This window comes from Elgaria multicarinata, chromosome 7, assembly GCF_023053635.1.
Source record: "Elgaria multicarinata webbii isolate HBS135686 ecotype San Diego chromosome 7, rElgMul1.1.pri, whole genome shotgun sequence".
In the NCBI taxonomy this organism is placed as follows: Eukaryota; Metazoa; Chordata; class Lepidosauria; order Squamata; family Anguidae; genus Elgaria; species Elgaria multicarinata.
In genome coordinates, this window is record NC_086177.1 from 90,785,966 (window position 1) to 90,800,389 (window position 14,424).

The 14,424-nt window shown below is 41.3% G+C and overlaps 1 protein-coding gene across 2 annotated transcripts in view; it reads right to left on the minus strand.

Moving 5' to 3' along the window:
• Positions 1-617: 617 nt before the first annotated feature.
• LOC134401796 (nardilysin-like) overlaps positions 618-14,424 on the minus strand; it is a 51,268-nt gene continuing 37,461 nt past the window's right edge. For both annotated transcript variants that reach the window (XM_063131049.1, XM_063131048.1), the window contains 7 exons: positions 13,441-13,488; positions 13,043-13,095; positions 12,189-12,272; positions 9,908-9,998; positions 7,031-7,147; positions 3,057-3,146; positions 618-812 (listed from right to left, as the gene is read on the minus strand). In XM_063131049.1, the coding sequence (XP_062987119.1) occupies positions 618-812; positions 3,057-3,146; positions 7,031-7,147; positions 9,908-9,998; positions 12,189-12,272; positions 13,043-13,095; positions 13,441-13,488 (678 nt within the window). The remainder of the gene's footprint in view (positions 813-3,056; positions 3,147-7,030; positions 7,148-9,907; positions 9,999-12,188; positions 12,273-13,042; positions 13,096-13,440; positions 13,489-14,424) is intronic.

The following is a 14,424-nucleotide window of genomic DNA, read 5'->3' on the forward strand; positions in this document are numbered from 1 at the left end:
GCAGAGTGAGGAATGTCTAAAAAAAGAAGCAGCATGTGTAAGCACATGTAAAGAAGCCATCTTAATCCCGCAAAGAATCCAGAAGCAGAAGGTGCAGGATAAAAGCCCAATGCAGAGAAGCCCTTTTTGATTAAATTGTAAGTATCCAACAAGCTTAAACCAGGAAATCCAGCAGTCAGGTTTAGTCACTTTACTCTTTATTCCATCAGATCAGCTTGAGGATGGAGGAAATGGCTGGACCTTGAGTCTCTACCGTGTCTCCCTGATAGTGGCAGGAAGGTGAGTCAGGTGATCCAGGGAGCCAATGTTGGCCATTGCTAACATTACCTCAGGTTTGCCTCCTCACTCCGAGCAATTTCTCAGTTAGAATAGTTGTGCGGATTCATGTGACCTTATTTCTGTTGCCTTCTGGGACTTGACTACCTGCCTCCTTGTGGCCCACTTCACTTGCCTTTGGATCCTTTGGTCTCTCTGATTTTTGTCTGCTTGCTCTAGAACCTGACCAGCTGCCTGTCTTGGACAATGTTATCTGCTTTGGGCTCTTTGGATTTGCCAGTGAGTACAATACCATGAAAAAATGACACATCAACAAGCCTGAGAGTAAAGCTGATGAAAGTTTATTTTAGTATCTTGTGGTAAGGAAGAATGTTAAGAGTTGAGGTGAAAGCTTGGATGTCCATAATAGCGGGGAAATTCAACAGAGGAGAAGAAGGTAAAAATGTTAGTTCAGGTGTTTGGGCAAACAAAGATTTTTGAGCGGTGGTGGTATGTGTGACTTCCAAGTCCCCTTCCTGTTTACCATATCCAACCACCTGAAAATCCAAAGGCCAATTGGTTACCCGAGAAGTCAGCAAACACCTGAATTCTAAACATGTAAACTCTCTAATTTCCTGCAACCACAGCTCCTTTCATTATGACTTTTCTGTCTAACTTCCTATCAACAGATGTGCAAATTCAATCAACATAGAACAAGCTGGCATGGATGGGTCAATTTAGAGATAAATGCATCAGATCTCACTTAAGATGGCGAACAGCTCTGCAGTGCCAAACCCTCCCTGTCCCTCTTCTCCCTTTAGTTCTCTCTTTCTTCCTTCCCTCCCCACCACAAATCCCCCACATCAGGTAGGCAAAGAAAAAGGCTCGCATTTGAGTTGTGTGAATGGGTCCTGTTTTCCTAAGCTTGATAGCTCTGGAGGAAAGCAATGTTCTGTGGAATTGCAGAATCTGGGTGTGAGCCCTTTCCTCTCCAGCTGCCAGTCCCTAAAAATCCCTCCACTGTAATTAGGATGTTTTTTGTATGCCTAATTGCTGTGTGGGTATGCTTCTGGCTTATGGGTTAGCAGTTTCTCACTCCCGCTTTAAATGTAGGCCGTCTTCCACTTGCCAGCCTGCCTGCCTTTAGGAGCTCATCTACACCAAGCAGGATATTCCACTATGAAAGCAGTATGAAAACGGTATATAAAAGGCAGGAGCCACACTACTGCTTTATAGCGGTATTGAAGTGCACTGACAACTGTTGGGGCCCATTGACACATACCAAATACCGCTTTCATAGTGCTATGTCCTGCTTGGTCTAGCTCCTGCCTTTTATATACCGCTTTCATACTACTTTCATAGTGCTATATCCTGCTTGGTGTAGATGAGCCTCAAGTCATTATTCCACAAAATTCAAGATCACATTCTTTTTGTGGGTATGGGTCAAACCAGACACAAAGGCGGAAGAGCCTGAAATTGGGAGATCTTCCTGTTTTAAAATTAAGGAGTGTTTCCTAAATGTGATCACATGATCAAAGGGCATATCAATCAATCAATAAATATTAAATATGGAAAACAACCGAATCAGTGTTGAACAGCTCTAATCATACGGATTTTGAGTAAGGTGGCATGGAATTTTAATTGAATTTGATTTTTGTGTGTGTGGTTGGTGACAATTAGTGGTGGGTTTTTTTATTTTTTTTGCTGGATGAGTTGGAGTCCCTGTTCTTCTAAATTCTCCACCTTCATGTAGCCCGTATGTACCCCTCATACAGGTGCAGCTTACAAATCTTACCTCAGGGGAAGTTACAAAACATATGGAGAACAGGAAGCACGAGTGATGCACACTTCCTGTTCTCTTCCACATCTTGTACTCCTGTTCCAAGTTACCACACCAGAGATCAAAAGCTAAAAAGACAGGATTTTTTTAATAGCCTGAAATTACTAGAGATGGATGAATCTGCCAATTTCAGTTTCTCTCAGTTTCCCATTTTTTCCAATCTTAAATTCAGTCTGTCTTAAACTTTGAGAATTACTCCAAACAGTTTGCAGGAAAGTTTGTATGCATTTTTGTGTGTGCCTTTCTCCTAATAATGTATTTTTGTACAAAATTTTGCCTAATATTTTTGCAAGCAATATAATACATTTTAATGTTATTTTCCTGAAGATGTGCGTTTTGGGTGCACTGTCCCCTAATATACACATTTTTATACACATATTTTATTGGATAACTTCATTGCAAAATTTGGAGAAGTATCCGTTTTGTAGTATAACTGATGTTTGGTTTTGTTATTGGTCCCAAAGTGGAAAATAGTTAAGTTTGTATTAAAACCAGGAGAAGAGCCTTCAGTGTGGTGGCCCCCTTCCTATGGAATTCCCTGCCTTTGGAGGTCAGGCAGGCACCTTTCGGTTCCTCCTGAAAATGTTGTTCCAGGAAACTTTCTCTGAATGGTGGACCATGTTTTTACTTTATTTCCTTTAAAATGTAATTTTAATGTGTTTTATTCTGTTTTTATTCTTTTATTCTATTTGTTTACCACTCTGAAATTCTTGGATGGGGAGTAGTATATAAATATTGTAAATCAATCAATCAAATCAAATCGGAACCAAATACATTTTTCCTTATCCCTAGAAATTACAGGCCTTATCATTTAACAAATAAGAGTTTCAATGGATGCTTCTTTGTATTCACAGAATGAATCCCCCACCAACACTCATACAATCATGCTTATCTATATAAGAGAGAGAGAGAGAGAGAGAGAGAGAGAGAGAGAGAGAACTTTAATTTCAGATATACTCACATGGGTGCTCAAAATTCTTCTGTGCTTGCCTCTGGATGCTAGGAACCAGTCAAGTAAATGGAATCTAGAAAGACTCTTCAGTGCTACAATCTATAAACCACAAAGAGTTTCTTAGAATCTTCCAGTATTAATATGCACACTTAAAGATATAAATTAACAGATTTTTATCCTAATGCCTGCCTTTGAAAAACAAAAGCAAAGTGTTTTGTGGCTAACAAACTTATTATGGCATAAATTTTCATTGGCTACAGTCAATTCCATTAGATGCATGAAGTTAATCTCCAGTTGACACAACTGTATATATGCAGTTGGGTGTAAAAGGGAAAAAAAGAGAAGTTGGAGTTCTATTCCGCAAAAGCTAATACCATAATAAATCTATTAGCCTTTCAGGTACCACAAGAATCTTTGCTTTTACTGCAAGAGACTAAATAGTGTTCACTCACTACATTCTTGCCCTTGAAAGTTAACTTTTCTTTTTCTTTTTTAGTTTTGTTACTCTTTGCTGTCTTGGCTTGCTTTTGCTGATGGTTTATATTGACTGTGCTTGTCTTAAGCCAAATCTACACCAAGCAGGATATTGCACTATGGAAGCAGTACGACAGTGGTGTATAAAAGGCAGGAGCCAAACTACTGCTTTATAGCGGTATTGAAGTGCACTGACAACTTTTGGGGCCCATTAACACATACCACATACCGCTTTCATAGTGCTATATCCTGCTTGGTGTGGCTCCTGCTTTTTATATACCTTTTTCATACTGCTTTCATAGTGCAATATCCTGCTTGGTGTAGATGCAGCCTGGGTTTTTGTTACTTAAATACCCATTTTATTTTATTTTTATAAATGATATAACTGATAGCAAAAAATACTCAAAGGTGACATATCTGTTACAAAAACTAACTAAGGGTGTAATCTCGAGGGACAGCTGCCCATTGGTTGGAAGCCTCTGAAATCCTATGCCTTGCTGGGCTCTTGCAAGCAGAGAAGGAGGAACAACAAAAGCTATTTTGCCTCCTATTCCTCCTCAAAAAACAAAGCAGATAGATGGGGCCCTGAGCCCATCCAGCTCATTTACTGGTGGTGGAGTGGGGCGGGCAACAGAGAGCCCATGGTATCCTGTATATCCCTGCCTCTCCCCTCCCCACTGTCATTTCACCATCCATGAGGTCACCTACAAGCCTTCTTGGCCCGAAAGATCTTCCTGAGAGGCCCTGTTTTTGAGACCGTCACCATCAAGAGGCACGTTTGGTGGCAATGTGAGAGGGGGCCTCTTTGGTAGCCGAACCCAGGCTGTGGAACTCCCTCCCAAGGGAGGCTAGGTCCACTCCCTCTCTGCTAACCTTCTGGCAGCAGGCAATGAACACTTTGTTCAAGAAGGCCTTTCAACAGTAAGTGGATCTGTTGGTTTGAATACTGTTTTTATTCTGCAATTGTTATGTTTTTATTGTATTTTAATGTGTTTTATTACTTACATCTATTTTTGTAAGCTGCCTTGACTTCTACTCTTTTTTTTATAGAAAGGCAAGGTATAAATTAAATAAACACAACATGTGAGAATGAATTCTGTACATCTAAAATGCAATACAGGTCTCTCCTTAAAAGGAGGATTAGGTGCGTGAGAATTGTGAATTAGCACCATTGTAAGTTGCCATTACATCCATTCTTTCATTGTTTCTTCTAGACTGTGTGCAAATGGCCTCTCAAAATTCTCCACCCTATTTGTAGGCAGAGAAAATGTGGGGGACCAATTCACCCAACTTCTCCAGGGGAAGAACACTTTCTCATGAGTGGGGCTCACCATTAGCTGAGGCAATAGCACAGCTTCTCCTCCCCCCCCACTTCCCCGTATTTGCAAGTGGCAGTAATGATATTGCACAGTTACAAGATGGGGGACACTTGGCTCAGCAATACTACAAACGAGAAAGATCTTGGAATTGTTGTAGATCACAAGCTGAATATGAGCCAACAGTGAGATATGGCTGCAAGAAAGGCAAATGCTATTTTGGGCTGCATTAATAGAAGTATAGCTTCCAAATCACGTGAGGTACTGGTTCCTCTCTATTCGGCCCTGGTTAGGCCTCATCTAGAGTATTGCGTCCAGTTCTGGGCTCCACAATTCAAGAAGGACGCAGACAAGCTGGAGCGTGTTCAGAAGAGGGCAACCAGGATGATCAGAGGTCTAGAAACAAAGCCCTATGAAGAGAGACTGAAAGAACTGGGCATGTTTAGCCTGGAGAAGAGAAGATTGAGGGGAGACATGATAGCACTCTTCAAATACTTAAAAGGTTGTCACACAGAGGAGGGCCAGGATCTCTTCTCAATCCTCCCAGAGTGCAGGACACGGAATAACGGGCTCAAGTTAAAGGAAGCCAGATTCCGGCTGGACATCAGGAAAAACTTCCTAACTGTTAGAGCAGTGCGATGGTGGAATCAGCTACCTAGGGAGGTTGTGGGCTCTCCCACACTAGAGTCATTCAGGAGGCAGCTGGACAACCATCTGTCAGGGATGCTTTAGGGTGGATTCCTGCATTGAGCAGGGGGTTGGACTCGATGGCCTTGTAAGCCCCTTCCAACTCTGCTATTCTATGATTCTTTGATAACTGTCTTGGTAGTCTGGCCCCCATTTTGCATTTTCTACAATGCTCCAGCCCTAATATCATTCCAGGGTAAGGTGGAGGGGAAGTAGTGGATGCTAAACAACAGCAACTGTGAAGAATATTTGGAGAACATTCTGCAAAGTGGCCTTTTTCTGGGAGTGTGAGAAAAACAAAGAACTTGGACATTTTTTTCAGAAAAAAAAATGTCTTCTGAGAATTCCCGCCCACCAACTTGAATCATATCCCTTGAATCACCTTACACTTCATCGTGTATCTTAGGTTGTAATGCTATGCATGCTTACTTGGGAATACCTCCAAGTAAAACAATTAGTCGAGATGTCTTAACAATTCTTCAGAAATAATAGGGCTGTGCTATACATAAATGTTCCTATTAGAGGGATCCCCTCCCCTGTTCCCCTGCCTGGTGCAACAGTTCCTGTAAACTTGTACACTTGCCATACAATATAATCATGTTAATAGACAAGCCAATTAATACACCTGGTTGACTGATACCCCCGTCTCCATGTTGCATATCTGTGGTATCTAACAACAAAGAAAAGAACATAGTGGGGAGAACGAGCATGTTCCAGAATGGCTTTCCCAGTCTCAGGCAAGAGAAAAGAGGAAGACTACAGTAGATGTTTAATCTCACAGAGCCCAAGCAAGAAAAATATCTGACACGGTTGATCATATTTAAGGGATTTTTCTCCAGCATGCATACTTTGAGATCTTGAACACTTCAGCTAACTCACCCACGACCTACACTGAGATAATATTCATGTGGAAAACAAGCCATTCATTTTCATTTATGAAGAGCCACATCTCTGTGTGTGTGTGTGTGTTTATTTTTCTGCAAGAGCATGATTCGGGAAACTTAGGCTTGTAGGATTCAGGAAACCTTAGACCTAAGGTTTATCCCAGGATCGTCCCGGGGTCATCCCTGTTCATGTAAATGACACACAGAATATCCTGCGAGCAGGCAGGGACGACCCCAGGATAAACTGTAGGTTTAGCTAAGGCCTTAGATCTCAGATCTTTCTATTTTACCATGTCCTCTCCATGTAGCAAATCACTTACAGAAGAACACTTAAATCTAACTCAACTCAGGCCACAGCTAGACCTAAGGTTTATCCTGGGATCATCCAGGGTTCACCCCTGCCTGAGCACTGGATCACCTGTGTGTCACCAAGATGAACAGGTTTGACCCCTGGACAATCCAGGGATAAACCTTAGGTCTAGCTATGGCCTCTGTCCCATAATGGCAATAGACACAAATGGCTTTGGTCTCCATCTTCCATTTTAGGTCATTTGTGGACCAGACTCAGATGTAACAAACAATTATCAAGAGAATAAAATCATTTATGTTTTGAACTGACTACCTCTCGGGCAAGTCTGTCGAACAAGTACTGCTGGGTAAGCACTTCATTCCAGTTCCTGTCCACCTCTTCACCAAGATGGGAGTCATCAGTTTGCTTAAGCTTTATTAGAGCAGAGACCTGAAAAGACACACTGTTCCTTACTGCTCTCATAGGACAATCTCTGTTTATGGGAAAAGGACAAAATCTTCCTTCCAAACGTTTTTGTGGATAAGCAGAGATTAACAGCACACAACAAAATTATGACATGATGATATTTCACTCCCATTCATCACTGAGTACGTGGAATGACATTAGGGGGTTCTTTATGAAGAGATTTGATACAATTTGATAACTGCTCCTGTGCAAAGGTCCTTGAGGCTATGTGGCAGGAGAATTCCTCCCCATGAAAAGGTAGTATTTATTTATTAATAATTTTTTTATGCTGCCCAAATGGCTCTCTGGGCAGTTAGTTCACAATTAAAAGTATGTAACACAGCAGATCAAAACACGATAAAAGGCTTTAAAAGTTTAAAAATATCACATAAAAACAAAATAAACCCAGGAAAGCCTGGGTGAAAAGATGTATTTTCAGGAGGTTTTTAAAGGATGCTACATGTCTCAACTCCTGAACTACATGAAGGAGGGTTTTCCAGATGGTGGGTGCCACTACAGAGAAGGCCTTGTGTATGACTCAACCCAGGTCCTCACACAGATACATTTGGGGTGTTTCACCCTCATATGCTGCACCAGTCCTTCCTCCCTCAGATTCTATCACAATGACAATGGATTAGGATTTCTTCCCGTCATTCTAGATAATATGATAAATTATAGGCCTTACTAGGAAAGACCCCTTCCTGAAACCTTGGAGAGCCATTGTCAGTCAGTGTAGACAATGGGCATGGCTAGACGGGGTGATATCCCGGGGGATCACCCCTGTGCATTCACATGATACACAGGGGATCCCGGGAGCAGGGAGGGAAGATCCCTCTCTTGGCCTGGGATTGCCCTACCCTTTTAACCAGCTTTTTCTGCAGTCTCGGGATGATCCCAAGACTGTGGAACATGTGGCTGAGCGTCATGGGTTGTCCCGGCTCCTCGCAAGTAACCGTGAGGAGCAGGGACACTCAGAGGTGGAGTGGGGAGAGTGGGGAAATTGTTTTAAAACAAAAAAACCTTACCTTTTGTACTCGAGTGCTCGTGTGCTTCTCCTTTAAAAACAGAAACAAAATGGCGGGCGCGATGTCCTCTTCCTCCTGGGATGCTGCGCACCGTGTGTAGACAGAGGGGGAGCTCTCACAATAACCATATTGTGAGATCCTCCTCCCTCTGTCGCGCTAGACCCAGTAGGTCTAGCCATGGCCAATATTGAGCTAGGTAACTATTTCTAAATATAGGAAGGCATTCTCCTTGGCAAGGTTTAATGTTCTCCCTGCCAAACTTTTAGAAATCAGAAAGCTCCAGTGAATAACAGATGCTGCCCCTATAACAACATTGAGGTGGAGTCCACCTTATATATTCTGTTTCATTGTAGTTACTATCAAGAGGCCAGAAAAGACCTAATATATCCTATCATACAGTTTTCCCCTGGCCGCTCTATTGAGAGACCCTTAGGACAGTGGTTCCCAATTGGTGGTCTGCGGACCCCAGGGGGTCCATGTAACCCACGCAGGGGGTCCGTGGCACCATTCTCATATTAGCTCTGCAAGGTCTGCATTTTAATAAAAGAAAATATGCCATCTCCCATGTTCCGTCATGCGCGAAAGCACCTACGTGATTTAGCGACTAGCTTCAGAGGTTACTTCCCTGCACCTAATCCTGAAAACTCATGGGTAAGGAATCCTTTTGAATGTGGTGATGTACAACTAACAACTCCATCTGCGGAAGAGGAAGATGCACTTATTGACGTGACTTGTGATGGTTCGTTGAAATCATTTTTCAAAGAATATAGACTGGACCAATTCTGGGTGAAGGTTTTTCCTGATTATAAGAAGTTAGGTGAAAAAGCTTTGAAACATCTAGTTCCCTTTTGTTCCACATATCTTTGTGAACAAACATTTTTGACATTTTGTTATATGAAGAACAAGCATAGAAATCGGCTCGATGTTGATCCAGATTTGAGATTAAAAGTAGGAAATATTGAACCGGACGTGGAAGGGATTGTTCAGGCATCATTTCTCCCATCACATTTAGGTTTAGTAGTTGCTAGACATGTCATAATTTGTTCAATTGTAAACTAGACATTAGTAAAATTAAATTCTTCTTTATATTCCTAACGAAATCATTGCCATTTTTGCATGGTAATACACAAATTTTATGGTCTGTTTTTTAGTATACCTAAAATCCTTTGCTTATTAGGGGCTACCCCTTATTTTCTCCCAAAAAATTGCTTCGTACAGGTAACTACCATAGAGATAACAAAATTTTCAAAAGTAGGGGGTCCATGGCTTGGCATTTGAAAAACAAGGTGTCCGCAGTACGTAGCTAATTGGGAACCACTGCCTTATGATGATCCTACTCCAGGGTACCAACAAGTTAAGTACAGAGCAAGTGGTTAAATTCTTGAACCTGGTCATCCTCACCAGACCACTTATGATTGGGTGATCATAAACTTTGTGGAAACAATTTTACTGCTCTTTTCTTAATGATTTTGTATCTCTCATTTTATTAATATGTTTTAATATGTGTATATTCAATATGCTGTGGTCTGTTGACTGTAAGTAAAGGTTGATTGATTGAGCTAGGTAGTACAAGGAAAACGCCTATGCTCCAAAATGATGCAGCCTGGGCCACGAAATCACATGTTTTGTTGGCAACCACCCTGATTCCCAGATATTCTATGCATTCTAAATCAGCACCACCTCAATTCAATGCACCATGTAAATTAGACAAGAATCTTACCTGAGCAATGAATTCTTCTTCAGACAAATTTCGGAGTTTATTCTCAAAGTACAAAAAGAAGTCTTCTATTTTTCTGTCAACTAATTCAGTGCTGAAAGATTTAAGAGTATCAATAAGAAGTTACAACTTTAGATTAACAGTCTTCAAGGTGGCTAAGAAGTCATCCTAAAAGCAATAGAAAGTTGTATTTCATATACAATTTTCAGTTATGTAAATCAGTTTTTTCTTTGTTTGCTGCCTTTTTATTGATGAATCAATAATATTCTGTATTAATCTTGTTTTAGACAAAGCCATCTAGTACATTTTATTTTTAAAAAAACTACTTACGTTTTGTGCACAAGCGCTTGTGCTCTTTAAAAATAAGAAAAAGGCAGGGGTGACGCCTCTCCCTCTGAGGTCATTGTGCGCTGCGTGTGAACAGAGGGGAAGATCTCGTGATAAAAAAATTGCGAGATGTTCACCCCTCCATCCTGCTAGACTGATAGGTCTAGCTAAGGCCTAAGTCTGAATCCAAGCCATGGTGAATAACAGTAATGTTTATGCAGAATGCACTGTAAGATAATATTTTATAGCTGCTTAATTAAGATAACAATTTCTTGCAAATAAACAATAGAAAACTAATTTGTGGCTGAAAGATTAACCTTAAAGACACTGCCTGAATATGAATATGCTCAGGTTCTTTATATTCCCAACATTTTCACAGGGAAGAACTGTAGCTTAAAAACCCACATTGTTGATCTTGGTTGAGTTACTTGATTAATTACAAAAACTACTCAATCAAGACTTTAAATTCTACAAAGCCTATTTACAACACATAGAAGAAGCAGGTGTTTCAAATTCTGGGGCTGACAACCATACACATTTGAAAATCTAAACTGAGTTTTTAGTATGATGTAGCATATTAACAAGAGCAGGCAATCAAGCACAAAGATAAATTATCCAGGATTCTGTTTTTCTAGCTTTCTTGCATGAGAAGTACTGGGCTCTTTGTCAAATCAGGATGTAGGAAAACCATATGGAGATATAAAACATGTTTTTGTGATTTAGGTATTACGTTCTAAGATGGGTCTCCAGCATGCAAATGGTGTCTTTTGAAGATGAGATGCAAGCATGTAGGAAAACTACATCTGGAGTCCTTGGCCAATCATTCCCAACCTTGACAACTGGTATGGGGCAATAGGTGAACTGTAGACAATTCATCTATTGGCTCAAAAAAAGATTTAAAAGTAGTGTTGCCAGCAAATTTGCCCAAAGCAAACTTTCAGGGAAAATTCTGAGGTTCCTACTTGAGCGAAACATCTGAGGAACATCAAGGAGTAAGAAGTTTGATAAGACCAGTGAATTTTGGGGTTGGGATGTCCACACATTCCTAACTTGCTATTGAGTTTCACTTAAAGGAACATTTATTTATTTATTTAAAAAAGTTCTTGGTCACATGGTGGAAGCAAAGATTTGTGATAGAAACAAAGAGAGTTTTGATAACATTTGTGAAATTTCTCAGGAAGATTTTGCAAATCCCTAATTCAAATAACTGTTTCTTGAACATGCTTTCTTCAGGTATGTGCATTGAAAAATCCATTTGGGAGGTGGCGTTGGATGAGCTTTCCTAAGCACCACCTCCTCAACATTGTTTCAGTTCCTGCTGCATAGCCCAACTCAATCTGCAGTGAGTTGGGCCAGTTCATGATTTTCTGGGAATTTTGCACATTTTGGGGGCATGGGAAGATTCTGCAATTTGCACAAATTTGGCCATAATATCAGGAAAACCAACCATAATTTGAGCAAATTACCCAGAAATTTGTATCAATTGCAGGAGTTTCCAAAATACATACATACAACAGTTCCCAGGGAACAGCCTGCAGCTCAGTTCAGAGACGCAAATAGAGTTATACACATGCCATGGAACGCCTTTGATTTCCACTGTATTTCCCAGTGCTGGATATTCCTAATCCCAGTAAAGACATTAACTGTGCAAGCCGGTACTCAGAAGTAAGTCCCATTGAGTTCAATGGGGCTTACTCTCAAGCAAGTAGGTATAGGAATGTACCCAAAGCTTCTCAAGAGAGTAGTAGAAACATTAGTAATGGAGAATTATGGGAACTTGGGTGCATTTAATGTTTTAAGTATATCATAGTGTTTGTCAGAAAAATGCAGGTCTTAGGTATGAAGATCCTCTGAATTCACAGAGCCCTAAGATGGTAATAATAATAATAATAATAATAATAATAATAATAATAATAATTTTAACTGTTCTCAAAAAAAGAAAGAAAAGGAGACGTACTTGTATTTGGTTGCTTGGGTTGTTACGGTAACAGAGAAACCTAGGATCCCAGATGTGTTTCTTGTGGCAGGGTAGACATGATAGCTTGAACCAAAGGAAAAGAATAACATTCCAAAAGCACAAGTCATTTTATTCTGACCATTAATGAGTACTAACTAGTATATGGGAGCTATCCATCAAAATCTGTTCTCCCACATGCTCATTTAAAATGTATCATGGAAGCAATACTGAGTGAATTATTGGATTGGACTGTTAGAACTATTGCTTCCAACTGGTGATTTCATTACTGCCACAACATCTGACCATCTGCTTAAAAAGGAGGGAGAGGAGGCAACCAGGACCATCAGCCTGGTGAGTTTCAAGTACCACTGGTCCTCTCCATCAATCCCATGGGAGGGCAACACCTGGTGGTCAGTAGTTTGCATTGCCCCCTACCACAATCACCACCACTGCAGAATGTGCTGCCTCAGCAAATAACCCTGCATTTTTTCAAAGAAAATATGGCACATGGGGCACGTACAGCCGGTATAGAAATAAAATCACCCTTCTGGAAGGCTTCTGGGAGGCTTCCCAGATCCTGATTATGGTACACTCTACTGCACAAAATAGGAAATTATAAAACCTGATCATTATTGAGTTTGAGGCGAAAAGTCTGCCTCCCCAAAGACTACTGTCTGGATAAGGAATGGGCCTTGAAGAATAAAGAAATTAACAAACACTGACTTAAAAAAACATTGCTCCATATTTATATCAGTTATTAAATAACAGGGAATACTCAGAGAAATAAAGTCCCCAGGGATTCTCAGATATAACTGGACATTGACTGCAAGCCTTTCTAAAGGTGGCAAACTCACCCCAGCATATTCTTGGTTCGTAGGTAGTCAAAGCATGGCTCCTCCATGTGCATCTGAAATTGAGCATGACTTCTGTGTGAACATGTCAGCTGATCCAAACAAGACATACATTTAAAAGAGAATAAATCTCAACCTAGGGTTCTTTTGTTCTTTAAAACAATTAACAAGTGTTGAAAACTATGAATGTATAGCTTGGGTACCAAGCAATTGTTATCATCAGAGTACGTGTTATTGATGATGATGATGATGATGACGATGATGATGATGATAATAATAATAATAATAAGCCCTGGAGCTTACAATCCAACACAAAAGACACAAGAGGAAAATGAAATGGGGAGTGGGGAAAAGCGCAAACCCAGGCCCAGTTCTTAAACTTACAAAGCAACAAAACTTACCACAAGCAGTTCTGTGAGGGAATAGTCTCTTAAATTCTTAGCACCCGTCTAAAAATAATTAATTTGAGTCAGTAACAGTTCAATAATTTGTCTTTGAGCCTGAGAATGTCATTCAAGTCCCACAGTTACAAAATCGTTTTCATAAGGGTTTGTCTAATCCGAATAATTGTTGGAGATGCAACCGTGGTTTGTTATCCCAGGGAAAGTGAGTGGTTGTCCCTGGTTGACCCTGGGATCCCCTGGGCATAAATGGATAGTGTAGACATGCCCTTGGTCTGGTCCAGCATGGCTCTTCTTATACTTTTAACTCGCAGTCCCTCAAAAAGCCATTTTCAAGTAGTGTTAGATTGATACACTCACAACATTCTGAGCACTTTTAGGCCTAACTGGAGAATGATTGACTATCTCTGACTTACACTGGTTTGAAAGAAATTTACTTAGACCTACCTGTTAATCCGGTCGGAAGTAGGGGCGAGCCCGCGCTGCAGCTAGCACAGGCCATTGCCCCAGTCTACAAGTGTCATGCGATGGGGTAAAGGAAAGCCCCGTTGCGTCGGCCATCTTTTTTCAGGTTAAAGGGGCCATGTGAGCAGGAGTGCACCAACGACAAAGGTAGGTTTTTTTTAAAAAAAGGGTTCCCCGCTCCCCCTGCCCCCAATTTCCCCCCACCATGTCCGATCCACCGCCCGCCCCCCACTTGCCATGTCCAATGTCCCCCCGCCCACCCAAGACGTCCGATCCCCCCCATCGCCCCTGGGCTGCAATTCCCGCCCGATGTCCCCGGGTTCCGTTCTTCCCCCCCGATGTCTCCTGGCTCCGCTCTTCCCCCATCTCTCCCGCTGGGTCTGCTCTTCCCCCCTGGCCCTGATCTCCCTCCCCCTGCAATCCCCCCCCAGCCTGATGGGCACAGCACTGTGCCCAGTGCGCAGCTTCTCCCAGCTACTCACGAGTAAGCCGCGTAGCCAGGAAAAGCCGCGGAACCAG